At 38.1% G+C, this 27,333-nt stretch overlaps 1 protein-coding gene across 1 annotated transcript in view; it reads left to right on the top strand.

Annotated features, from left to right (window-relative positions):
- The first annotated feature begins 1,563 nt into the window (after positions 1 to 1,563).
- Positions 1,564 to 27,333, top strand: part of Unc79 (unc-79 homolog, NALCN channel complex subunit) — a 240,144-nt gene continuing 214,374 nt past the window's right edge. Inside the window, exon 1 of the mRNA XM_042692771.1 lies at positions 1,564 to 1,637. Coding sequence (XP_042548705.1) covers positions 1,616 to 1,637 — 22 coding nt within the window. The 5' untranslated portion in view covers positions 1,564 to 1,615. The remainder of the gene's footprint in view (positions 1,638 to 27,333) is intronic.

Raw genomic sequence — 27,333 nt, 5'->3', positions numbered from 1 at the left:
AGTTAGGATTACAGGTGTGAACCACCAATGCTTGGCAGACTTCTTATTATTTGTAGACGTTTTCTTTCTAGCTACTCAGAAATATCTTTACTTGATTTTGTTCATAATTTTTTTCTTAGTCATCTTAAGTATTTTATACATCTCGTACACAATTTACTGTTCTTTTTCCCTAAAATACAGACTTCTTTTTGGTTAAATAGAAAACATTGATTTCATCAACATTAAAAACACTGGTCAGTTTATAGCTTCGGCTAAATCACCTTGCAGTGATCACAGTCCTTCAGCTTTCCCAAAGGAATAGTTTAGTTAATAACAATAAAAGTCATAATGGTTAGTAGTTGTCGGGTACTTTGGTTTTTAAAAGGACTTTTGTATCCATTGAACTATTTGAACTGCCTAGCATCACTTTGGGTGATAGGGCTGAGTTCATTGCTTCCATTTTACAGGTAAAGAACTTGAGGCTTAGAGAGATTAAAAAGTTAGCCTGGGGGAAGTAAATGCTACAGCTAGGTCTGGAATCTGGCTCTTCCAGACTCCAAATCCAGGTTTAGAATACCTCTCCACTTTGTAGTGAATCTTTAGAAACCTGCTATTAAACGCACGATGATTCCCCCTACTCCCTTTTATTGCCTTCTCTTTCTGTTGGCTTCTGTTGCCCAGCAGAGGGGCTTCCTGATGTGCCTGTGTCCAGTCTGGGCATTTCAAGGGAGCACCCACGGGTTCCTTCCTGCCTCCCATCTTTCTCTTCTTCCTTTACCGTGGTCCTTCCAGTTTCACCATCTGTGCAAATCTCCTTTCCCTAGCTTCAGCTTTCCAAGTCTTCTCTTAGCCCCCAAGGCCCGTGGGACCTCCCATCCCTCTCATCAGCAGGAGAGCCCATCCAGGAAGGGGAGGCCGGGGTGGCTGAGGGCCTGGCCCTCAGCACGCTGGGAAGCCATGCTGAGGGTTACTTCTGCATTTCCTTCCTGGCAGTCCTCGGGAGCATCGCCTCCTCGTCGCCCTCCAGCCCGGCTCTCTGCAGCCCGCCCCGGATCCGCCTCCTGCTTCTTCCTCCCGGAGGTGGTGGAGAGCGCGCGGCGCACCTGAGTCCCTCTCCGGTCATCCCCGCGGAGGCACTGGGGGCTGCTGCTGGGGAACAGGATTTACAGGCCTGGAGAACGCCAATGGGAGATCCAAATGGTCGGGGACTCCGGCACTTTAAGAGGCTTTTCTCTGGGAAACACCCGTCCCCTCCATGCGCCTTATGAATGGAAATACTCCTCCCCCGGTCGAGCCCATTTTCCCATTTCACCAGGAGCCGAAGCCTGCTCTCTCCTGTCGGTCTCCCCGCCCACATCCACGCGGGCAGCTCCAGGAGGGGACGGACAGGAAGCCTTTGGCCGCCTATTAAATCCCACCCATTTCTCCGGGGGCGATTTCCTAACCTTCCGGGACCGAATTCTGCAATTTGATGTGCGTTTTGTCCGAATGGTAGCGACACGGGCCTAAGGGAGGGGGAACGCGAGGGGGTGGGGGGTGGGGGGTATGCGCTCTTTTCCTCGCAACATCGCTGGCGGAGCGAGGGAGCTCACACGACACAGATTTTGGGGCAAAGCCTTTCCATCTGGACAGCACCATGTCCACCAAAGCGGAGCAGTGTAAGTAGCAGCCGGCCCCGGCATTCCGGCCCAGCCTCCGGCTGGGAGCTATTGCATTTGCGGCGTTTGCGGCTGCTGGGAGACCTTGGCATTGTGCTGGTGCGGGGGTGGGGGCTGAGGTTGGGGAGGGTGGGGGGTGCGGGGTGGAAGAGGAGGTGGGGGAGGGGGAGTTAATGGCAACGCGGCGCTGTCCCTGGTGCTGAACCCCCCCCCCCCCCAAACCGATGCTGTCTTCTCGGGCTCGTGGTAAGGTTTCACCAAACTAAAAGACCCTGCGGAATGAAATTAAAATGGGGTCATTCTCAGGAAAAAAAAAAAAAAGAGGCCTTGTATCTTTCAGATAAACATTTCAGTATCTCTTGTTGAAGTGGGGGAAGGGGGGCAGCAGCAAATCAGGGGCGGGGAACTGTCAGTTGCAACCAAAGCCTGCTTGGCCTTCTGAGCATGCCCAGTTCTTGGTGCTGGTAGCCATCGGGGAGTTTTGAGTCTGCAGTTTCCACTTCGGGTTGAAGAGGCAAGAAGGGAGAGAAGGAGAGGAGGAGGGAGCCGGGAGCCAAGCAGAATCCTGGCTCCAGTGTCAGGAAAATTAACTCATGAATGCCAACACTCATGCTAGAGCTAACCACAACCTTACGGAGCTTGCAAGAAAGTGAAAGGGGCGCTGGGAAAAGGATCCCACATTGATCTCATCCCCCCCCCCCCCCCCCCCGCAAAGAGCAGGATTTCTATCTAGGGCCCTTCACACGAACTTTAATAGCACAGGGGGATTTTGGTTATGCTAGTAATGACTGACCCTGGGCCTGGCTGAAACAACCTGCTAACTCCTTGGGGAGACAAGAAGTTTCTGAGATGATCCCTGTAGTCTCAGTTATTGCACTGCGCACTAGTAGGCCTTGGGTATATACTCGGTAGTTTGATAAATATGAACATTTTCCTGAGTGTGCCAGAGGGATTCAAGAACTTAAGTTTCTGGTGGTAGAGATTTTTTTTTGTCAAGCAATAGGTTCTTATTTTTAACAGGCATGCAGAACTTACTCATCTAAATGATTTTTTTTTTTTTTTTGGTTTTTTCCAAACATTACATCTTTGTGTGGATATGCTGTCCCTACCTGTCTTTGTAATTCTTCTTTGGAAGGTTACTAAAGCCATTTTATGAGACACAAAAGACAGAATAATTTGAGAGCAGTATCTTGTATATGATAAGATGAACTATGCCATTTATTCACTGGATAGACTTTGCAGCACATAAAATTCCCAGATAAATGGTTCTTTAGAAATTGCACATCCTACTGTGTGGAATTACAGTGAGCTGTGAAATCTTGAAGATCTGAGTTTGAATCTCAGTGATCTATGGAATCTTGAAGCTATAAGCTCTGTGTCTGTTTGACCTTGGCAAGATAATTGACCTCCCTGAACTTTATTTCCTCACCTGTAGGGCAATGATGCTGATGGGTTGATGTGATAATAAATGGGAGAAAACACATGAAAAGTTTAGTGAGCCTAGAACATAGCATATACTCAATATGTGATGGTAATCATGCTGGAAAATATTTTTCACTTAAATAATACACCTTTTCTATATAGTTAGGAAACTTTTGTGGTTTTTCTTTTCTGTTTATAGTTAAAACTACCCTTACAATTAAATTCTGCTTCTGAAGAGGCTTTAAAATACTGGGTTCATTCTGTTTTGAGTAATGGTAACATAGGTGGAATCAGTGTAGAACTGACTACTGGAGGATGAGATACCCTTGAATATTTTATTGTTCTATGATTGTTAGGAAACACTGCCACTTGTCATTTGATTTTATAGTTGCGTATTATGTAAGAAACTTCAGGTTAAATCCAGTATTATTGTCCTCTTATTGGGTGTTCTTCTTTGATGTATTTTGACATGTATACCGGATGCTTTGTTTTTCTCTCTTTTCTGGGCAGTGAATGCCAGGTTGACTATAATCTTGATTGTACAATGAAATTTGTGAACTTTAGCTATTACAGACTTGCTTGTAAAACAGATGTTTTCATCTGTAGAGGATAAACAGGACACTATATTTGGAGCTGGATCATGTGGATTTGAGCTTTGCATGCCCCTTTGGCTAACTGACCTGGGGCAATTAATTTTGTACCTCAGAATTTCCATTCTAAAGTAAGGAATGGTAGTAGTAGCTGTCTTTGTTTAGTCTTGGAGGTTTGGAGGGCAAAGGAATAAAATGGGTGAAGGCTGTGAAATGATAAAGTTGCTTTGGGAATTTTTAGATATTTTTATTTAGAACAAAGATAACCAAGGCGTCTTTTTTTCTTTGCCTCTTACATGTGCTAACACAAGTAGACTTACAGGCCAGTGCATAGTACATATGTGAAAACAAAACAAAAATATATCAATTTTTTGAGGCCTTGAAAAAAATATGAAAAGCTGCATAGTTGATGTCACAAAGGAAAAATACTTTTTACTAAAGAGAACTTACAGATTGGCAGTAGTTTATCCTTGCACTTGGCAGGAGTATAGCTAGTGGGAAGGAGAAAGAGAACAGAGGACCATGAGTTTTTGGTTTTTGTTTTTTCCCTACTGGATGTGAAGATCACTAGACTGAAAGAGAAGAGACAGGAGAGTTCACTTCCCCTCTGTGTTTAGGAGAGTGCACAGTACTGTTTTCCTAAGGATCAACCCAGAGACAATTAGGCTTAATATAATGTAAAAATATCTTCATTACTCTTTTTCGTAGGTCCTTTTGATGTAAGTAAAGGTTTCATTGGTACAGGAAGTGGATACAGTTTGGTTGAACCAGCAAGAGGAAGTACTTGGATTTCAACCCAAACAGATTACGTGACTTAACCTGTATTGTTCATCACAGAGATATGAAAAATAATTTTTATTTTATGGTATTTTCTTTTGTGTGCTAATAGTGATGAGAGATGGATAGTGTTAGCAAAAATGTGGTTTGGAGCCTGTTTTGAAGTGTTCAGCCTGTTTCCTGTGCTGTCTGCAGAGCTTTGTAACAAGAGCGAAAGCTTCCTAGCAATTTCTCAGGGGATTGTACAAGAGTTAAATTATTTTCCTTCCAAATGCTTCTTTTTTTTTTTTATAGTCAAGTTCAAGTCAAAGCTGACATAGAATTGAGAATGATAAAAATAAGAATTTGTGATGTCTTCTATTTGGGGTTTTGAAGAGAAACCCTCTTCTACTTTTTCTGTTTACTAAGAGTTAAAGCTTACCAATTTGGAGTACTTTGGTAGTGGTCTTTCAAAGGAAGCTCTGCTTTTATAGCAGCATAAATTAAGCATTGTGGTTGTAGCATCAGACTTCGGCCTGGGTTTGCATCTTTCTGCAAGCTCAGTGACCTTGAACAAGTTAATTTAACTTTTCTAAGCCCTGATTGCATCGTCTACAAAACCGGGATAGTAATAGGTGTTGTGAGGATTAAATGAATCCTCCATGAATTATTAAGCATGGAGTCCTGGCACATAATGTCCAGTTAATAGATGTGAGCTATTATTATTGTTATCACCATCAAGTATAGACCCTTGCTGCCAAAATGGGGATAATTATAAAGTTTGGATCTAGTTTTCCAGAGTTTAATAGAATAAGAGGTAGCTATGATATAATTTAAACAGAACATGGACTATTGGACTGCTTTCTACAGCATTCAGGTGGGTAGGTGTCCCTCCATGGTACCTTCTTGCCTTGACGTGTCTAGCTTAATCATCTAAACAGAGCATTTATAAGCATGAACTTCCCAGTAATTACATTTTTTTATTACATTTTGTTTTATGATGACAGTGTGGCAGTGGTGAACACAAACTCCTTACATAAATATCTGTTGAAATTTTAGTTAAATTTGGAAATTAACTTACTGGTAATTTAGGTGTAAATTTAAAAATGGCTAATTGTAGCAATGTGAGTATAGACTGTTTTTAATGTATTCATCCAAATCAACATCTTTATCTTAGTATCTAAGAATCCCTCCCCTTTTTTAAACCAGCTTGCTTCTCTTGCTTGCTTGAACCACTTGAACCATACCTTCAGCTTGGTTTTTATGCTGGTTGTTTTGGAGACAGAGTCAGTATTTTTTATTTTTATTTTTTGCCTTGGCTGACCTTGTATTGAGATCTTCTGGATATCAGCCCCCTGAAGAGCTAGGATTATAGGCAAGAGCCACTGGTGCCTGGCTAAAGTCTTTATTACATTAGAGACACTCTTTTTAAGAGTATATCCACTTAGCACTAAGAGTTTGAATTGAACTTGTCCCTCTCCCATGCATATTTAAGGGCCATGCTGCAGAAATTAATAGGTTTTCCTTTTGCACCTTATATAATATTACTAAAATAGATAAGTACTTCCCCTTTAAATTATATTACAACCTGAAATAATTTGAAGTCTTTGTGCACCATTGCTAACTTCTTAGAGGGGAAACTAATTTTATCCATATATGCAAAAATTAGAGTATGACTTAACTGTATTTGTGGTTGCAAAAAGAATAAGGGTTTTTAGCCCATGTTTTGTATGATTTGTCTGTATTATTTAACACTAGTTGCTGCATTCCTTATTTATACCTTCCTTTCTTCGTTTCTGAGTATTCCTAGTAAGGTTAAAAAATTATCTTCAAGTGGTTGTACAAGGAGATTTCAACTTAACATGTCCATTTTGTGTAAAATATATCTCGATTAGAGTCACCCCTTTTACCATTCTCTCCCATCTTCTATTCCTCCAAGTCTCAAGTTTCTCAGTTCGATTTTTATGTATTATTGCCTGCCCAAGTTTTTTTAAAAAATCACATCTACCCACCATTTCATCATCAGTCTCTACCCTCAGTAGCACATAGGCATTTAACTGTATTTATTTACATTTTCATGGCATGAGTTATTACCTGCATGTGGATTACTTCCAAATAAAATTTTCTACTCCAATCATATCTCTGGAACTAGAGACTTCTATTTCTAACCAGGTTATCTTATAGTTATGAAAAATATAAACTCATTGTCTTTTATCTAAACTGAGATACTTCTTTTTAAATGGCACCACTGTTTATCCAAGAAAAAGAGTTAGGAATCTTCCCAGACTTTTACTCCTTGCCATAACAATTCAGCAAATCACCAGGCCCTGTTGGTTATGCCAATCAGACTTTATCTTTCTTTTCCTCCTTGTTGTTTTTACATCGGATCATTTTTTTTCAGTTCCTTTAATGTACCATGCTTTTTATTTTTGATTGGAAATGTTTTCTTTCTCTTTATTGCTCTCTTCTTTACGTGATGTCTGCTTATTGACCAGTGTTTAGTTTGGAAGCCTTGCCTGGTTGTTACTTATCTCCTTTATGCCTATAGGGTTAGTATTTGCATACTTATGCCTATAGGGTTAGAATTTGCATACTAACCCTATATTTCAGTAATTAGTTTTCTTGTTAGTTGCCCCCATATACTTTGCTTGTAGATTAAATTGTGTTCATATCTGAGTTGCAATCCATCCCTTAATGCACAGTTTACTCAAGAATTATTTCTTGCTGGACACCAGTGGCTCACGCCTGTAATCCTAGGAGACTGAGAGCTGAGGAACATGGTTCAAAGCCAGTCCAGGCAGGAAAGTCTTGAGACTCTTATCTCCAATAAACCATTCAGAAAACCAGAAGTGGCACTGTGGCTCAAGTGGTAGAGCACTAGCCTTGAGCTGAAGAGCTCAGGGACAGTGTGGAGGGCCAGAGTTCAAGCCCTACAACCCAGGCCCAGAATTCAAGCCCCAGTACTGACCAACAAAACTAAACAAAACAAAACGATTATTTTTTGTGTAAGTAAAAATGAAGATGGATGAAATATGTTCTGTAAGGAAGCATTACATAATCAAGTTTTTGGATATCATTTTACATTTTTTCTGCCTTTTAGACACTGTGAACATTGTGTGAAATGCATGTTTTTGAAATGGATTTACAGGTAAATAACACTACAGTTGCCAAAAGTACTTTGAATATGTTACATCAAATATTATCATTATTTAACAAGTTATACTTTTATTAGACATTCATTGTGGTTTTTGGTTCTTTTTTTTATTAAGCTTGCCTTTTATTATGTTCAGTATAAAAATTATGGTTCCTAGTTGGTGGACAGTTTTTAGCACATGACCAAGTACTTTTCATCAGATAAAGTTGCAATGCATCTAAAGGCAAAGACTCTTTGGGAGACAGTTTTACTTGGCTCCTGTTCAAATTTTATGTACTAGATTCTCAACCAATAAATAAGATTTAAGTTGAGGTTCTTGTTTTGAAGTAGTGTTTTGTGTAGGGTATTCATGTGCATTTATTATATTCTGAAACGTGGTAACTATCATTGAACACATTTACTGCATCAAAAAGTACAGTAAACAAAAGTATGTTATCAATAAGATAGTTTTCTGTTGTGTGGAAAACTCAACCATTTCATGTGGGAGTTTTGCTTCTTTTGGTTCATGTATTCTATTTCTGTCTTGTTTTTCTCTCCTTCTGGCCCTTCAAGAACAATGTTCCCAAACAGCATATAGATTATCCTGTAAGTCTCATTTAACATTTGATATGAGATTAAAATTAGAAGGATATTTAGAATTTCAAGACATTTATTTTCATAGGTCCTAGAGACATGAGTTAAATGAAAGAATATATGTGTATACTTCTATGTTTATATGTAATGTTATTTTATTGTAGAATAAATGAGATTATCTTACAAGTAAAAATAAATACTATTCACAATTATATTACCAATTTGGTGTAGCAGAGTTTGGCATATCATACCAAGAAAGAAAGCTTAGATATTTATGATTTTGCCAATTGTGTGCTAAGCAACTTGGTAAGAATTTAATTCATTCTCATATCAGCTTTGAGAAGAAAATAGTGTTATATTAATACTTTTATTTTATCTCTTCACATTCCTCAAGTATCTCATTTCCTGTTTATTCTTTTCATTGCTAACCTAATTGTGGAATTTATCATTTTTCTATTATAGCAACCTTCTGACAACCTTCTGACATAACTTTCCTGTGTTTTACTTTTGTCTTCATCATAGCTACTATTCAAAACAGACCATCTTTCTCCTCTTTAAGACACTTGAGTAACTTCCCATCCCTACTGACCTGTATTAGAGCTCTAATTCTTAGAGATTTGAGTAAGCTCTTAAGTGGTAGAATATCTGAAATATATGTGACTAGTTGCTCAAAAAATACTCATCTATGATCTGACAAAATTTCCAGACACTTTCTTTTGTTTTGGTTGGTTGTGAGGCTTGAACTCTGGGCCTGGGCGCTGTCCCTGTGCTCTTCAGCTCAAGGCAAGCGCTCTACCACTTGAACCACAGAGCCACTCCTGGTTTTCTAGTGGTTTATTGGAGATAAGAGTCTCACAGACTTTCCTGCCTGGGGTGGCTTTGAACTGCAATTCTCACATCTCAGCCATCGCAGTAGCTAGGATAACAGGTGTGAGCCACTGGCTTTTTCACTCAAGGTGGATGCTACTTCAACCATAATTCCATTTCTGGTCTTTTGGATAACTGGGGATAAGAGTCTCAGAGGCTTTCCTGCCTGGGCTAGCTGTGAACCATGATCCTTAGATCGCAGCCTCCTGAGTAGCTTAGTCCTTTAGGAGTGTACTCTTTATGTTCAAGGGAAGAATTCACATTGTTTTGCTTTTAGCTTCTAGTGATGGCCAGCAGTCTTTGATATTGCTTGGCTTGTAGCTTTAATTCTCCATCTCTATGTACTCATCACCTCTGCCTCTGTATCCAAACTTCCTCCCTTCTCTTCCGAACACACCAGTCACTTGGCTTAGAGCCCATCATAATTCAGGATGGCTTCATTTGTAAAGATCCTATTTTGCAGAAAGAACACTTTCAAATGTATCTGAAACTGGTAGTTGAACTATTTTGAGGGAAACGTAACTCAACTAATTAAAAACATTATTAAATTTTATTCTGTTGATTTCTTTGTTATGCCTGAATCTTTCATATAACATATTTGTTCTTCTTGCATTAGTTTTGTATCAACTCCAAAATGATATATGTTCCTATGAGAAGAATCCAAAATAAAAATGATATTGAGTAAAGAAGAATTAAATAACTATTTAAATAACTTGTTTTAAGTTGGCACTGAGCCATTAATCAATACATTGTATATATGACAGTTTCACTAACTTCATTAGTAGTACCACTCAATATTTCATCTACTTGTCTATTCACTTATTCAACAAATATTTATTGGGTGTCTGCAATGTATCAGGTACTGCAGTAGACTCAAGAGATGCTTAGCGTCTTCACTGGCAGTATACTTTGTTGAGATGTGTATATTCCCTAGCTTTCCTTTAATACCTGGACACTGAAGTGAAGTTGGTATGACTTATTCAAAAGGCAACAATTGCTTTTTTTTGGGGTCCGGTCATGGGTCTTGAACTCTGGGCCTTGGCGCTGTCCCTCAGCTCTTCAGCTCACGGCTAGCGCTCTACCACTTGAGTACAGTACCACTTCCAGCTTTTTTCTTTTTGCTTATGTGGTGCTGAGGAATCGAACCAAGGGCCTCATGCATGCAAGGCAAGCACTGTACCACTGAGCCACCTTCCCAGCCCCGGCAACAATTGTTTTTATGATCATAAATACCCCCCCCTCTCTACATATATACATATATGTTACATATATGTATCTCTCTCTCTCTCTCTCTCTCTCTCTCTCTCTCTCTCTCTCTCTCTCTCTCTGTATCCATCTATCTATCTATACTGGGATTTGAAGTCGGGGACTCCAGCCTAAGTAGGCTGGTGCTCAACACTTGCCCCATGCCTCCAGACCCTATTTCTGAAATAGTGTCTTGCTTTGCATCCAGCCATGGACGTGAGTTGAGATCTAGGGATTTGTGTCATTGCTAGATAACAGGCATGTGTCACTGAATTCAGCTTCCCTCCATGGAGATGGAGTCCCTCAGATTTTTCTGCTAGCCTGGAAAGGCATTCCTTCCAATCTCAGCCTCTCACATAACTTGGGATGACAGGTGTATATTATTGTGCCCATTGTGTTAAGAAGAGGGTTTGTGACTTTTCTGCCCAGGCTGGCCTCGAAGTATAATCCTCCCATTCTCAGCTATGCCTATCTTATTATTCCTTTCTAAATTCAAGATTAAAATTTTATGAAAATATTTAGATACTTTCATTCAATGTTGTGCTTATTTTTCAAGTTTTTCTTTCTTTTTCAGAGTCTTCCAAATTAGCTTTGAAAGCAAGTTTCCATAGCTCCAGAAAATACCTGATAGTATTTTTATGACTATTAGGTACATTTATAAAATCTCTTATGGAGAATTGACATTGAGTCTTACTACCTAAAAACATGTCTTTTTATTTGTCCAAGTCTGTTTATTCCTTTACAGAGGTGCCTATAGTTTAATTTCCCATATAGTTTTGAGAATTTCTTATTGACTTTATGCTTATTTTTAAAAAAATATTTTTGTTATAATTGGAATGTCTTTTTCCTTTTATTTTTAATTTTTATACATCAAGGCTATTGTTTTGTTTTTGTTCTTTTGCTCAAGGCTAGCATTCCACCACTTGAGCCTCAGCTCAATTTCTGGCTTTTGGTTAGTTAATTGGAGATGGACTTCCTTGCTGGAGCTAGCTTTAAATTGCTATCATTACATCTTAGCCTCTTGAGTAGCTAGGATTACAAGCATAAGCCACTGGTGCTCAGCCAGGCTACTGATTTTATATGCTAATTTTCTAACCTTACTTTACTAAATTATTATTATTGTTATTTTGTGCTGATCCTAGGGCTTGAATTCAGGAGCTGGGTGCTGTCCCTGAGTTTCTTTGCTCAAGGCTAGCACTCTACCACTTTGAGCCACAGCACTTCTTCCAGTTTTCTGGTTGTTATTTGGAGGTCAGAGTTTCACACACTTTACTGCCCAGGCTGGCTTCAAACTAATCCTTGGATCTCCTGAATGGTTTAGGAGTACAAGGTAAGCTACTGACACCCAGCTGTTTAACAGATTTTTTAAAAATTAAGTTTTGCATTTATATGAAAAAATTAGTTTGTAGATTTTATGGGAAGTAGAGTGAGGGCATTGAGTCTAATCAAGATATAGGAAGAATATCATAATAATTTTATGAGTGCACATTTTCTTTCTTTGCTGTAGAATAAAGTAGGATTGATCATTAAAAGTTTGTTAGAGGGCTAGGGAGGTGGCTCAGTGCTTGCCTTGCATGCATGAGGCCCTGGGCTCAATTCCTCAGCATCACATAAGCAGAAAAAGCCAGAAGTGGCACTGTGGCTCAAGTAGTAGAGCACTAGCCTTGATATGAAGAGCTGAGGGACAGCGCCCAGACCCAGAGCTCAGGCCTCACGAGTGACAAAAAGAAAAAAAAAAATTGTTAGAGTTCGCCTGTGAAGACTCTATCTTTGAGCTTTTTTTTTTTTGTAGTGGAACTCCTTAACTTTTTTGTCAATTTGTTTGATGATATTTGGTAAGGTTTTATTTCTCTAAAAATTGTGTATTTCAATTTGTTTGCATAGAACTGTGTGAATGAGGCTCTTAGGAATTAAAAAATTTTCTTTTTTTGTGGGGGGGGTCTGGTCGTGGGACCTGACCTCTAAGCCTGGGCACTGTCCCTCAGCTCTTCAGCTCAAGGCTAGTGCTCTACTGCTTGAGCCACAGCGCCACTTCTGGCTTTATTTTTTTTTCTGCTTAGGTGGTGCTGAGGAATCGAACCCAGGGCCTCATGCATGCAAGGCAAGCGCTCTACCACTGAGCCACCTTCTCAGCCCCAAAATTTCCTTTTTTGATGTTTCTCTTTATTATTTTTAATGTTGTCATTTAAGGTCACGTATTGTATTTCTTCCCTCTGCACCTCTTCCTCTTTATTGGATTAGTCAGTGGTTTGTCTATTTTAGTGGCTTCTTTCTCAAGAAATCAGATCTTGGTTTTATTTTTTACATCTGTGTTATTTGAGGGAAGAAGAAATAGGGTTTCCTAGCTTTTCAACTTTTATTATTAATTCCTGATTATTTTTATTCTAATTCCTTTGTTTTTATTTTGGTATTCTTTTTCAATATTTTTGAATTAGCTGTTAATTTATTTTAGTTTTTAATCAACATAGATATATGCCATTTTTCTTTTTACCTTCTTTAGTTGTGGCCTATAGATCCTGGTAATGTTGGCCTTTTATTATCATTATTTCCAAGAAATTGGAATTTTATATTTGCCTTTAATTCAAGAATTGTTTAGAAGTGTATAAAATTCAACGTGGAAAGGTATTTTTGTTCTTCAATTTTGGTATTGATTTGTAGTTTTATTGCATTATGTTCTAAAGATGCTACTAGCTTATTTTTATTCTTTAGAACTTTGAGGTTTTTCTGTCTGTCTTAAAGTTTAATTATGTCTTAAGCCTAATCCATATGTTCTGGAAAAAGTTTGTAATCTATTTTTGGTATAATATGTTTATATATATATATATATACTCTATACAAGATATATATATATATATATATATATATATATATATATATATATCTTCTTTCTGGTGGCATTAGATGTTAAACTGTTATAACTCTTCCGGCCCTATTTACTTCAGTCATTTTTCAGATAGGCTCTCATACTTTTTGTCTAGGCTGACTTTGGCTTGCGATCCTCCTGCCTTCACCTGCAGTGTAGCTGCAAAGAATTAGGCCATGGTGGTGGCCTAGCTTGTTTATGTGACAGAGTCTCACTAAATTTTTCCCATGCTGGCCTTGAACATTATTTTCCTATCTTCATCTCCCTAATAGCTTAGACTATAGGTGTGAGCCACCATCCCTGGCAGTTTGATTCCTTATTTATGTTATTTAGCTCTTGTATACCTTAATTTTTGGTCTATTTGATCTTAGATGGGAGAGGTTTGCTAAATTCTTTTATTACTAGTGTGTTTCTGTTTTTTCTTCTTGTATCCCATGTAGGTTACTTCTTAATGGAAGTTACTAGTATTCTATTGCATGTAAATATCAATAACTGAAGTCTTCATTGTGAATAGCTTTAGACCTTACATATTTCTTTATGTATTTAATACTTTATGGAATGCTACCTTGTCAGACATCAAGACATGATCCCTGTTTTCCTTTTATTTGTGTTTGTCTGGTATATCTTTCTCAATCTTTTTATTTTTTAACTCTTATGAATCTTTTTGTTTTAGGTATGTCTCTTGTATTCTGCATAGTGTTGGATTTTGCTTTATTAGCCAATGTGAAAATCCTTTTCTTTCAATTGGTGAGTTAAGCCCATTTAAATATGTTGATATGATTAATATATTTGGCCTCAGTTCTAACATATTGTCTTTTTTATGTCTTTTATGTCTGGGCTTTTAAATGTAAAATATAGCTTTGTTTTCTATTTTTTCATTAAATTTATACCAATACCCTTATACAATGCCAATAGTCTGCTTTTTTTAAACTACTTCTCACAGAGAATAATACTGGAATTACTTGTAACCTGTTCTTGCCATATCCTTCTATCCCATTATCTAATATAAAATAACATTTTTAAATTTTCTATCAGCACCTATTAGACATTTATATTTGCATGTATTCCTCTTCCCATCCTCCAGCTTAAAACTTGTATCATGTCTACTATACTTTCTTATACTCATGATTCAGCATTGTTCTTCAGATACGTTGAGATTTAATAACAGCTACTCATTCTGCCTCCTACTGTAAATATCTTTTTCTGATAGAGTCATAGGAAGGACTAGTAGGATCAATATACCTTGATATTTATCTACATGCATATATGCATGTGTATATGAGTGTCTACAAGTTTGTGATGGTTTATCTGCAGCTTTGTACTTGAAGGTCAGGTTGAGTAAATTTAAATCCTTAACTTATATTGCCTCTACTGAGCATCTTAAATTTGTTATATCCTTTTGGGTATTCATTAAAAGTTGGTGCAAAGTTAGATGACAATCTTGTTTTCTTTCTCTTATCAATGACCTATTCTTTTTGCCTGGTTGTTCAGTTTTTTTTTTTTTTTGCGGGGGGTGGAGGGGGCTTGGTCATGGGGCCTCAACTTGGGGCCTGAACACTGTCCCTGAGCTCTTCAACTCAAGGCTAGTGCTCTACCTCTTTGAGCCACAGTGCCACATTTTCTGGTGGTTAATTGGAGATAAAAGTTTCATGGGCTTTCCTGCCTGGGGTTACTTTGAACTGCAATCCTCAGATCTTAATCTCCTGAGTAGCTAGGATTGCAGGTGTGAACCACCAGAACCCTGCGCTTTTTCCCATTTTTAAAAAAATAGTTTTAATGGCAATAGGTTTGTTGGTGGCCTTGTTGAAATGATTGTAACATATCCTTTCAACATATAATTCTACGACATTTTTTATTTTAGCAAAATGCTCTGGAAATATAGTTTTAATATTTGTCTTATTCCATGTTTTGAAATACTTCCTTCATGATAGAAATTCTTCCCATTGTATGTATGTTAGATTTAAAAATTATCTCTGTACAAATCACTTCTTAAGAATGCTTTTAGAATATCTTTGTCTTTCTGTGTATTTTTTAGACCTAATCATATTATTTTATAGTATACATGTGAGTAGGCTATTCATGGCTATACTACCTGTATATAGAAATATACTTTTTTGACCTTAATTTTAAATGACAAATACAAATAAAAAATGGATAGCATTTGTTAAATATTATCTTGACTCATGAATCTCATTTATTCATTTGAAAGTATGAGCATCTTGTAGTGTTCATCTGCCTAAGTACTTACATATTAAAATATAGGTTATTTTGTGCCAATCCTAGAAATTGAACTCAGTTCCTGATCTTTTTTGATCAAGGCTAGTGCTCTACAACTTTAGCCACATTTCACTTTCAGTTTTTTGGTAGTTAGTTGGCGATAAGGAGTCTCCTGGCTAGGCTGGCTTTGAACTATGATCCTCAGGTGTCAGCTTTCTTTTTTTTTTGGGTCCGGTCCTGGGGCCTGAACTCTGGGCTTGGGTGCTGTCCCTCAGCTCTTCAGCTCAAGGCTAGTGCTCTACCACTTGAGCCACAGCACCATTTCCGGCTTTTTTTTTCTTTTTGCTTATGTGGAGCTGAGGAATCAAACCCAGGGCCTCATGCATGCAAAGCAAGCACTCTACCACTGAGCCACCTTCCCAGCCCCAGGTGTCAGCTTTCTAAGTAGCTAGGATTAGAGGTGTGTGAGCTACTGTTGCCCAGCTTGCTTCTATGCTTTTTTGTTAATTATGGGAATAGTTACATTTAATAAAATTACATTCATGTAATCACTATTATAATAAAAATAGAGAATAATATCTTTACCTCAAAGAGTGCTTGTGACCTTTGTCCTTGATCTCCTTCTATCCCCAGTCCTAGGACAACATTGATCCTCTTTCTGTTATCAAAACAGTGCATTAGAATTTCATGTAGATGGAATCACTTGGTATTTAACCTTGTCTGGCTTTTGTATTAACCAGCTGTTAACTAAGACAAAATACCTAAAATAGTCCATTAGTAAGAATGAAAAGTTTATTGGGTTCACAGTGTTTGAGATTCATAGCTTTATAGCTTATTGGCTGTATTGTACTTAGTTTGTGACAAGGAATGACATTGTAGCAGGAATGCATCACAGAATGAGCAGTTTACCTCATGACAGCCAGGAAACAGAAAAGAGGCATTAGGGTTCTAATATCTCTTTCTAGGCAGTACCCCCAATGGCCTAACTTTCTTCCACTAGGCTCCATTTCCCAAATTTCTACCACTTCCCCATACCATGATAGCCCAAAGACTAAGCCTTGAACCACATGGGACTTTGGGAGACATGGATCCAAATGATAATAGCTTTTATTTAGCAGTTTTGGAGGTTTGCTCATATTATATTTATTAACATTTCATTTTTTTGTTGCTATGCAGTACTTCATGACATTTGTATATTGCAATTGTTTATTCATTTACTAGTCATTAGACATCGGATTGCTTCTTGATTTGGTTATTATGAATAGTGTTTGCAGGAATATTTGCTGTATGAAAACCATATTGACATGGTTTTATTTTTCTAGGCTGAATACCTAAGAGTTATATTGTTTGATAATATGAAAAGTGAATATTCAATATTATAAGGTATTGCCGTACCCTTCCAAAGTGGTGGTAACATTTTGCATCCCTTTAGCAGTATAGGAGATAGGTTTAGTTGCTTCACATCCTTGCCAACACTTGATATTGGCATTATAAACTTAGTTGTTCTAGTAAATGTGTGGTATTATCTTATGGTTTTAATTAGCATTTCCCTGAGGACTAATGATGTTGAATTTCTTTTTATGTCCTTTTTAATAGTTTGTATATCATGTTTTGGGTATTGTCCCAAACTTTTGTCTACTTTTATTCAATTTTCTTTGGGTCTTCTTTAATGAATGGCAAGAGTTCTTTATTCTCTGTATTCAGCAGTTTGTTTAAAATTTGTTTTGCTTCCAATCTGTAGCTTACTTTTGTGTTTTCTTAACTGAGAGTTTGAGGAGCAAACTTTTATGTATTTAGTCTATCTTACTAATTTTTCTTGAATAATTTGTGCTTTTGATATTTCACTTAAGAATTCTTTTTCTAATTTAATGTCATGAAGATTTTTGTCTATTTTTTCCTTTTTTACACTTAATAGGTTTATCTCTAACAATTTGGTCTATGAACACATGTGAGTTCATTTTTGTGTATGTTGTGAGGTTAAGGTTGAGGTTCATTATTTCCATATACAATATCATTTTGTCTTAGTTCCATTTGTTGTAAAAATGATCTTTATCTCTTAGGAGAAAAAAACACAAAGGCACAATGCCTATGTGCCTCTTCATATTTATATAAAATTATATATATATATATATAAATGAACTCTAAAATATGGAAATGAGATCCTTTTGGTTTTTAATTTTAATTTTAGTTTTTTGTTGATTCTGTTTTCTTTATGCATGGTATATTCAAGTATAATTCTTAGGAAAGGTGTTAGGGAGGGTATAGAACTCAAGGGAAAAAGGATGCAAAAGTTCAGCAGTGGAGCTGATAAAAGCAAACTGTACAACCCTTGGGAAGAGATGGTAGAGAGGGACTGGGAGAGAATGAGGAAACAGAAGACACCGTAGGAAAGGAAACATACCCATTACCTGACTCATGTAATTGTAATCCCTCTGTATCATCACCTTTATTATAACAATAAAGTAAATTAACGTAACTCCCCCCTTCCAACCGGTATCTTGGTTTCTACTCAATTACTTTGGGAATTTTGTTGAAAATCAACCAATCAGGGCTGGGAAGATGGCTCAGTGGTAGAACGCTTGCCTTGCATGCCTGAGGCCCTGGGTTCAATTCCTCAGCACCACATAAGCAAAAAGAAAAAAGCTGGAAGTGGCGCCGTGGCTCAAGTGGTAGAGCACTAGCGTTGAGCTGAAAAGCTGAGGGACAGCACCCAGGCCCAGAGTTCAGGCCCACGACCAGATCCCCCCCCCCCCCAAAAAGAAAAGAAAATCAATCAATCATATATGTGTTGATTTATCTCTGTGTGCTGATCTATTTATTCATTTTTATGTCTGTCTTTTTTCTTTATTGTCTGGGGCTTGAACTCTGGGCATTGTCTCTGAGCTTCTTTTGCTCAAGGCTAGTATTCTACCAATTGAGCCACAGTGCCACTTGGGGCTTTTAGAGTAATTTATTGGAGATAAGAGTCTCATGAACTTTCCAGATCTGCCTGGCTTCAAATCTCAGCCTCCTGAGTAGCTAGGATAACAAGTGTGAGCCACTGGTACCTGGCCATGTCTGTCTTTTTGGCTTATATTATTGATACAGGGGACAGGATTTCATTGTTGTTTCTTCACATTTTATTCTAATCAATTTCACCCCTATACCCTTATCTCTAAGGGATATCAGCCTCAAGTTTCCTTGTTCTGTTTTTATAGTTTTATTAGTCTATTTCAATAGTATTCAATTTTCTTTATTCTCTTCCAGGCATGTACATGTCTATCTTATTACTCTATGCCTTTCATGCTTTATTATCTTCCAAACTTAGTTTCAGCTATTTTAGGTCCTCTTCACATAAATTTTAAAATCAACTTGTGATTTTTTTCAAAGAAAACTTACATTTTGATCTATTGATTATGTTGAGCAGAATTCTTAGTAATAAGTCCTTCAGCCTTTGTAATAAGGTATATTTACATTAATTTAGATCTTTATTTAGGTATTCCTTACAACGTTTGGTATTTATTATATCTTTAAATAAATTTATTCCTAAGTGTTTTTGTGAATAAAGTTGCTTTTCCAGTTTAATTTTTTATTTATTGATAATGTAGATAAAAGCTATTGGTTTTTGTGTGTTCATCTTATACTCTTCACCCTGCCACATTTACTTATTAGTTTAACAGCTTAAACTTTTTTATTACCTATTTTTCTTTTATTATTTAATTTTTCATTACTTTTCCAACATGCAAAAGCATGTTTACATCTACCTTCCAATCTTTATGTCTTTTATTTCTTTTTCTTGTCTTATTACCCTGGCTAGGACCTATGGAACAATTTTATTTTATTTTAATATTTTCTATGAACATTTTCAATCAATTTCTTTGAGACCTTGCTCACAAAAATGTGCTTCAGATACATCAATGAAATACATTAAAAATATTGCTATTGTTATTATAAAGATGATGATGTACAGAGGAGTTATAGTTACATAAGTCAGGTAATGAGTACATTTCTTTTTGAACAGTGTTACCTCTCACCTTGTTTACTCCCTGTTTTCCCCTCCCATCACCGGCTTTGAAACAATTTTAAAGTAATGTGAATGGTTGTCTTTGTCTTAATATTGGTTCTAGGAGAAAAGAATGAGCTTAGACCACCTTTTCAGTTCTGAAATAAATGGCATTTAGTTATTATGTGTAATGCTTAAAAATATTGTTGAGTTCAATTGGCTAATATTTTAATGAAGATTTTTGTATGAATGTTAAAGAAAGATATTAGGTGATAGTTTTCTTTTCTTGTACTATGCTGGTCTTGTTTTGGAGTCTTGATAAAGTTGGTCTTATAAAATGAATTGTTAAGAGTACCTTTTGCCAGGTGCTGGTGGCTCATGCCAACACTTAATCACCAGAAAACCTGAAGTGGTGCTGTGGCTCAAGTGGTAGAGCGCTCACTTAGAGTTGGACAGTGCCCAGGCCCAGAGTTCAAGTGCCATGACAGGGGCTTGGTTGGTTGTGGGCCTTGAACTCTGGGCCTGAACACTGTCCCTCAGCTCTTCAGCTCAAGGCTAGCGTTCTACCACTTGAGCTACAGCGCCACTTCGGTTTTCTGGTGCTTTATTGGAGGTAAGAGTTTCATGGACTTTCCTGCTGGGGCTGGCTTTGAACTGCAATCCTCAGATCTCAACCTCCTGAGTAGCTAGGATTACAGGAGTGAGCCACCGGCGCCTGGCACCTCTTTTCTTATATGGAAATGTGACCGTGTGACAGTTGTAAAACTAGTGCATGTTAGTAAAAAGTTCTTATTTTTTGTATTTTTTTGAAAGAGTTTATGCAGATTGGTCATTGAATTTTACTTAAATTTTTGGTAAAATTGTCTGTTCAAGCCATCAGTGTCTGAAGGCTATTTTTTTGTGTTGGAGTTTTTAATGCTTAAATTCAGTTTCTTTAATTGATATAGAGCTGTTCAAGTTACTTTTGGTGAAGGAGAGAGGGTTAATTTTTTTCTTGGGACCATATGATGATATGAAGGAAAACACAGACTGAAAATCAGTTTTTCCTACTATGTGCTCATAAACACAGATCACTTCTGTGATGGGAATTTCTCCCCTTCATTATGTAATCATTAATTCTATAGTGGATATCAGCTGTATGTCTTCTAATTCAATTCCACCTTTTTATTTCTTCAAAGATATTTTGTTTTGGGGACTGGGAAGGTGGCTCAGTGGTAGAGCGCATGCCTTGCATGCCAGAGGCCCTGGGTTTGATTCCTCAGCACCACATAAGCAAAAAGAAAAAAGCCAGAAGTGGCGCTGTGGCTCAAGTGGTAGAGCGCTAGCCTTGGGCTGAAGAGCTGAGGGACAGCGCCCAGGCCCAGAGTTCAGGCCCCACGACCGGACCCCCCCAAAAAAAGATATTTTGTTTTTAACATACTAATTCATCTTCTAAACTTCTTATTAGTATAAATTAATTGCCAAGGAATTTTATGGTGATATTTGCAATTTGAAAATAATGTACTTTGATCAAATTTACCCCATTTGTATCACTTTATTAACCACCTATGTCCTCCCACACCTTTTTCAAAACAGTTTTGATTTTTTTTTTTGGGTCGATTGTGGGCATGGGTGCTGTCTCTCAAGCTCTTCAGCTCATGGCTAGCGCTCTACCACTTCAGCCACAGCGCCACTTCTTGTTTTCTGGTGGATTATTGAACCGTGATCCTCAGCTCTCAGCCTCCTGAGTAGCTAGGATTACAGGTGTGAGCCACCAATGTCCAGCTATTACATACACTTTTTTGTTGTTGTTAATTGTGGGGTTTGAACTCTGGGCCTGAGTGCTGCCCCTGAGCTCTTCAGCTCAAGGCTAGAGCTCTACCACTTGAGCCACAGCACCACTTCTGGTTTTCTGGTGGTTAACTGGAGATAAGAATCTCAGAGATTGTTCCTGCCCCGGCTGGCTTTGAACCATGATCCTCAGATCTCAGCCTCCTGAGTAGCTAGGATTACAGGCGTGAGCCACCAGTGCCCAGCTTTGATGATTTTTGTTGTTCCAATTTCATGTGTATATAGGATGTACTTCAATATTCATCCTCCCATCATTCTCTGCTTTCCCCTTTCTCCTACCAACTGAATTCTCCCTTCAACAGATCTTTTACAATCATGCCTTATTATTATTATTATTATTTATAGTTAGATTCTGCATGTGAGTGAAAACATGTCTTTGTCATTCTGAGTTTGGCTTAATTTAGTTTTGATACTGTCTGCCTACAGACCCCAAAAGTTGAGGTTTTTTCCCAAGTACAAGTTTTCCTTCTCAGTTCATAAACCCATCTCTGGCCCAAGATTATGTTACCAGTGTTTACAGTTCATCTATAAATTAGAATTTCTCCATCCTTTTCTCAGGTCTGATGAAGAACAGACATTTTTATTGTTTTATTATAAAGGGATTTCAAAGCATACAGGTGAAGAGATGCATAGGGCTGATGGATAGGGGAGGCAGTAGAAGTCTTTCATGCTATTCCTAAATGTATCACTGTTCAGGAACCTCAAGAAGGTTTCTTAAACCTGTCCTTTGTTTTTGTTTTGATTGTCTTTGGTGGTACTGTGGACTGAACTCAGTTCCTTGTGTTTGCTAGGAAGGCAGTATATCTCTTGAGCAAAATCTCTAGCCCTCTGTGCCTTTCTTATTTTTCTAATATGGTTTTGGTTGTATGCTAGCCTGAGAGTGTGATCCTCCTGTTTATGTTTCCCATAGAGCTAAGATGGCAGGTAGGAGTAACCACATCCAGCTATTGATTGAGATGGATGTCCTGTTTATGTCTAGGATAGCTTCCAACTGTGATCCTCCTGATGTTCATCTCCTAAGTAGCTAGGGTTATTACAGGCTCACATCTGTTTCTTGTAGGTTTCTATGGAGACTTCTCTGTATAAACGTGAGTGAAATATACACGAAATTGTATCAAAAGGATTTGAGCTAGTGCTAATAGATGGATATGGGGCAGGATCCTTATTGAAAGGTGTGTCTATGATTGACTCTGAGACACAGGATGTTAGAGAATTTCTAATAGCTCATTCCAAAACAGAAAAGTATGTGTGTGTGTGTGTGGGGGGGGAAGTTTGCAGAAAACCTAGTTCTATAGCCTGTTGTAGGTAGGGAAAGGAACAGCTAAAAAGAAGGGAGCATCAGAGCAAGAATGAGAACACTACAGCTACTTGACTCTCTGAGGCCTGACTCTCTGAGGCCTTACTTCTGAGGTCCCAGCACCTCAACATCATTTCAGACAACTGTCTTTTACTTGTTTTGTTCTAAGGATATTCTAAAGCTGCTTTAGGGACAAAAATGGAGGGCCATATATTCGTCAGCCATTTTGTTCTAGTCATTTAGAAAAGGCAAAGGCTATGGTAGTTAGGAGCCAGTAACCATGGAAAAAAAATACCAAAAATATATACATAATATCATAAGTCAGTTACAGTTATTTGTGCCGTTCAAGGAATTTGTTACTTCTGTCCATTTAAAAGATTTGTTCATGTGCCTTATTTATTTATTTATTTATTCACTTAATTGCTTGCTTGCTTGCTTAGTGGTTGTGGAGCTTGATCTGAAGGCCAGGGCACTTTCCTTAAGCTTTTCTGCTCAAGGTTACTTCTCTACCACTTTGATCACAGCACCACTTCCTGTTTCCTGGTGGTCTTTCCTGTATGATCTGGCTTAGAACCTCTATACTCAGATCTGAGCCTCCTGAGTAGCTAGGATTATAGGCATGATCTGCTGTGCCTGGCACATTCTACAAATTATGATAGGTTGTATTTTCATTAGTGTTCAGCTCAAAATATTCACTAATTTCTATTTTGTGTGTGTGTGTGTGTGCATACCAGTTTTAGGGCTTGAACTCAGGGCCTGGGCACTGTTTCTGAGCTTTTTTGCTCAAGGCTAGTATTCTACCACTTGAGTCACAGCTTCACTTCTAACATTTTGGTGATGAATTGGAGATTAGTCTCATGGACTTTCCTGCTAGGCTTGGCTCTAAAGCATGATCCTCCGATCTCAGCCTTCTAAGTAGCTAGGATTACAGGTTCACAAGTACCTAGCAAAATTCTCTTCCCCCCTTTAATTTTGACCCAGAGTTTCTTTAGAAGTATGTTGGATAACTTCTCGATATTTGTGATTTTCTCAAATACCTTATTGTTTTGATTTCTAACTTATTTCCATTTTGTCAGAGAACATATTCTATGTGTCTTCACTCTTTTGACATTTATTGAGACTTATTTTATGGCTGACACTGGCAAAAATTTCATGTATAATTGAAAAGAAGATATATTTGCAATTGGTGAGTGATGTGTTAAAATCTGTGCCTTTTCTGAGTTTTGTCTAGCTTTTCATATCATATGCTGATAAAAGCACATTACAATCACTGTGGCTATGGGATTTATTTATTTTTTAAATCTATCAATTTTTACTAACCGTGTCTTGAAGTTGTGTTATTGAGTTCCTATACATGCAAAATATCCTTTTGAATATCTCTTTCATTATTAAGTTTATTTTTTTTTCAGTCCTGGGGCTTGAGCTCAGGGCCTGGGTACTGTTCCTGAGCTTTTTTTGCTCAAGGCTAGCGTTCTACCACTTGAGCCATGGCACCACTCTGACTTTTTTTTTGTTAGTTAACTGGAGATAAAGAGTCTCATAAGCTTTCCTCTTCAGGATGGTTTTGCACTACGATCCTCAGATCTCATCCTCCTGAGTAGCTAGGATTACAGACTTGAGCCACTGGTGCTAGTGTATTCTTTTTTTATTTTATTTTTTTTATTTTTTGGGTCCGGTCGTGGGGCCTGAACTCTGGGCCTGGGCGCTGTCCCTCAGCTCTTCAGCTCAAGGCTAGTGCTCTACCACTTGAGCCACAGAGCCACTTCCGACTTTTTTCTTTTTGCTTATGTGGTGCTGAGGAATTGAACCCAGGGCCTCATGCATGCAAGGCAAGCGCTCTACCACTGAGCCACCTTCCCAGCCCTGGTGCTAGTGTATTCTTATCCATGTTAATATGTTTTATTTTGAAATTATTTTCTGTCATAGTAATATTACTACTTTAACCTACTATTACTGACCAATTTTTTTCAGTCAGTTTGTTTCAACATTTTAAGCTACGTAATTGGCTTCTTATGTATTTATTTTGCCATGTAAAAATAGTTGAAGATGGGGGCAATTGATGGAAGGGGTAATGTTCAAGAAGTACTATACTTTAATCTGACTTGTTGCATTGAGACTCCTTTGTTCATCTACTTAAAAAATAATTGTTGCCTTAGCAACTGTAATACATGTCCTTAATTAAAAAATTAACTTACAGTAAATAAAATGAACTTTATTTAAAATGTAGAAATCTTGCAACTTCATAGGCCCATTTCTCTCCCTCTTTCTCTCTCTCTCTTTTTTTTTTCTCCCGGTTGTGGGTCTTGAACTCTGGGTCTGGGCACTGTCCTGAGCTCTTCAGCTCAAGGCAAGCACTCTACCACTTCAGCCATAGTGCCACTTCTGGTTTTCTGGAGGTTAATTGGAGATGAGTCTCACGGGCTTTCTTGCCTGGGCTGGCTTTGAACTGTGATCCTCAGATCTCAGCCTCCTAAGTAACTAGGATTACAGGCGTGAGCCATCAGTGCCCGGCTAGTCCATCTCTTTTTATAATTCTTCATTGCAGTACAAGTACATATACTATAAATACTAAAACCCAACATTATGACTTTAATTTTAAAATTTATGGATAGTAAGGAAATTAAGAGGAAAAGAAAATAATGTTTGCCTCACCAAGCTACCTTTTCTTCTGAAGATCCATGTTTCTATTTGATATCATTTCTCTTTTTTTGGGGGGGGTCTGGTTGTGGGGCCTGAACTCTGGGCTTGGACGCTGTCCCTCAGCTCTTCAGCTCAAGGCTAGCGCTCTACCTCTTGAGTCACAGCACCACTTCCGGTTTTTTTTTCTGCTTATGTAGTGCTGAGGAATTGAACCCAGGGCCTCATGCATGCAAGCAAGCACTCTACCACTGAGCCACCTTCCCAGCCTCCATCATTTCTCTTTATAAAACTTTCTTTGCCTTTCCCTTTTCTTTTTTTGTAATATAACTCTCCTTATAACCAATTTTCTTAGATTTGTTTTACTTGAAAATGTCTTTCAAAAATTAATGATGGGGGCTGGGAAGGTGGCTCAGTGGTAGGGTGCTTGCCTTGCATGTATGAGGCCATGGGTTTAATTTCCTCACCACATAAGCAGAAAAAGTTGGAAGTGGCATTGTGGCTCAAGTGGTAGAGCACTAGCATTGAGCTGAAGAGCTGAGGGAGAACGCCCAGGCCCAGAGTTCAGGCGCCATGATTGACAAAAAAAATAAATAAATAAAACAAAAAAATTAAAATAAAAATTTAGATGATGCTGGGTTTGAAACCAGAGTCTTACTTGCTAAGCAAGAATACCAACCAGGTGTTGTTTTTTGAGACAAGTTCTCTGGGCTTCTTGGTTTCAGAGAGGAATTCAGCTATTAGTTGCTATATGTTCATAACGTTTAAACCTTCTCTTGTTAAGTTATACTCTTTATCTTTGGCTTTCACCAATATGAGTACCATGTAGGCTTCTGTTGGCATGAGTATCTATATGTTTATTATACTCTACATGTATCATTTTGTGTCTGAAAATGTCTGCCTTTTAATCAAATCTTTGAGATCTTAGACCAGATTTATTCAAAAGCACTGCTTCAAATATTTTTTTCTGCCCAATTTCTTCTGCCCTTTCCTTCTGGTATTCTCATTACATATGAATCTTTCTCCTTGGTATTATCTAAAGGACCTCTGAATCTCTCAGTTTTTCTCCCCTCCCTGCCTTTGATTACCTATCCATACATAAGGTATTTTACCTTATAAATTTATACACACCCCTTGCTTATTTCTGTTGAGATGGAGTCTCATGAGCTTTTCTTCCTGGGCTCGCCTGAAACCACCAGCCTTCCGGTACACGTAGACTAGACTTGAACCGTAATCCTTTCAATCTCTCTTGTAGCTAAGGATTATAGGCAGGAGACCACGTGTCTAGCTTCAGGTTTTTTTTTTTTTTTTTAGTGATTTGGGTTATGAACACTAGACCTTGTTATTGCTAGGATGGCTGGCATTTTACCACTTAAGCTATGCCTTTAGCTTTGCTTGTTATTTTGGAGATAGAGTCTAGCAAACTTTTCAGATGGGTTGGCCTCAAATGACAATCCTCCAGATTGCAACCTCCTGAGTGGCTTGGGTGAGCACATAAACCATTGGCACGTGGCAGCTTCAGCTTTTAATAACACAACTTCGGCCATTTTCTTACTTTCTTTTAGCTTGTTTTAAATATTAGGCTATACTGTAAGTTTTTATCTATTTAAAAATATGTCTCTGCTTCTTATTCTTTTTTAAATTTATTTTTAAATTAACAAAAGTGTATATTTATTGTACGTAACATGATGTTTAAAGATATGAATACATGGGGGGATGGCTACATTGAGCTGAAATTAACAAACTGCATATTTTTTCCCCATGGTATGTCTGCCTGCCTTCCTTCCTGCCTTCTCCCTCCCATCTCCCTTCCTCCCTTTTTTCTTCCTTCCCCCACTCTTTGTTTTGTGTGTGTGTGTGTGTGTGTGTGTGTGTGTGTGTGTGTGTGTGCGCGCGCGTGTGCATGTACCTGGGGTGCTGGCCTGTACTTGTGGTTTCCCCTCCTTCGTGGATTACACATACACACACACACACACACACACACACACACACACACTCACACACACACACACACACACACTGGGATGGGCCCACTTTGGGACTCCCAAGAAGATGAGCTTCTTTTGCTCAAGGCAGGCACTCTACCATTTGAGCCATTTCTGACTTTTTGCTGGTTAATTGGTGATAAGAGTCTCACAGTTTCCTGCCCATGTTGGCTTTGAACTGTGATCCTCAGATCTCAGCTGCCTGAGTAGGTAGGATTACACGTGTATGCCACTGGCGCACAGCTCTTATGTTTTGTTTGTTTGTTTGTTTGTTTATA

Source organism: Dipodomys spectabilis, unplaced genomic scaffold (assembly GCF_019054845.1).
Source record: "Dipodomys spectabilis isolate Male_0828 unplaced genomic scaffold, ASM1905484v1 ptg000157l, whole genome shotgun sequence".
NCBI lineage: Eukaryota > Metazoa > Chordata > Mammalia > Rodentia > Heteromyidae > Dipodomys > Dipodomys spectabilis.
Note: the sequence above shows the minus strand (reverse complement) of the source record. Positions and strands in the feature narration are given on the sequence as shown.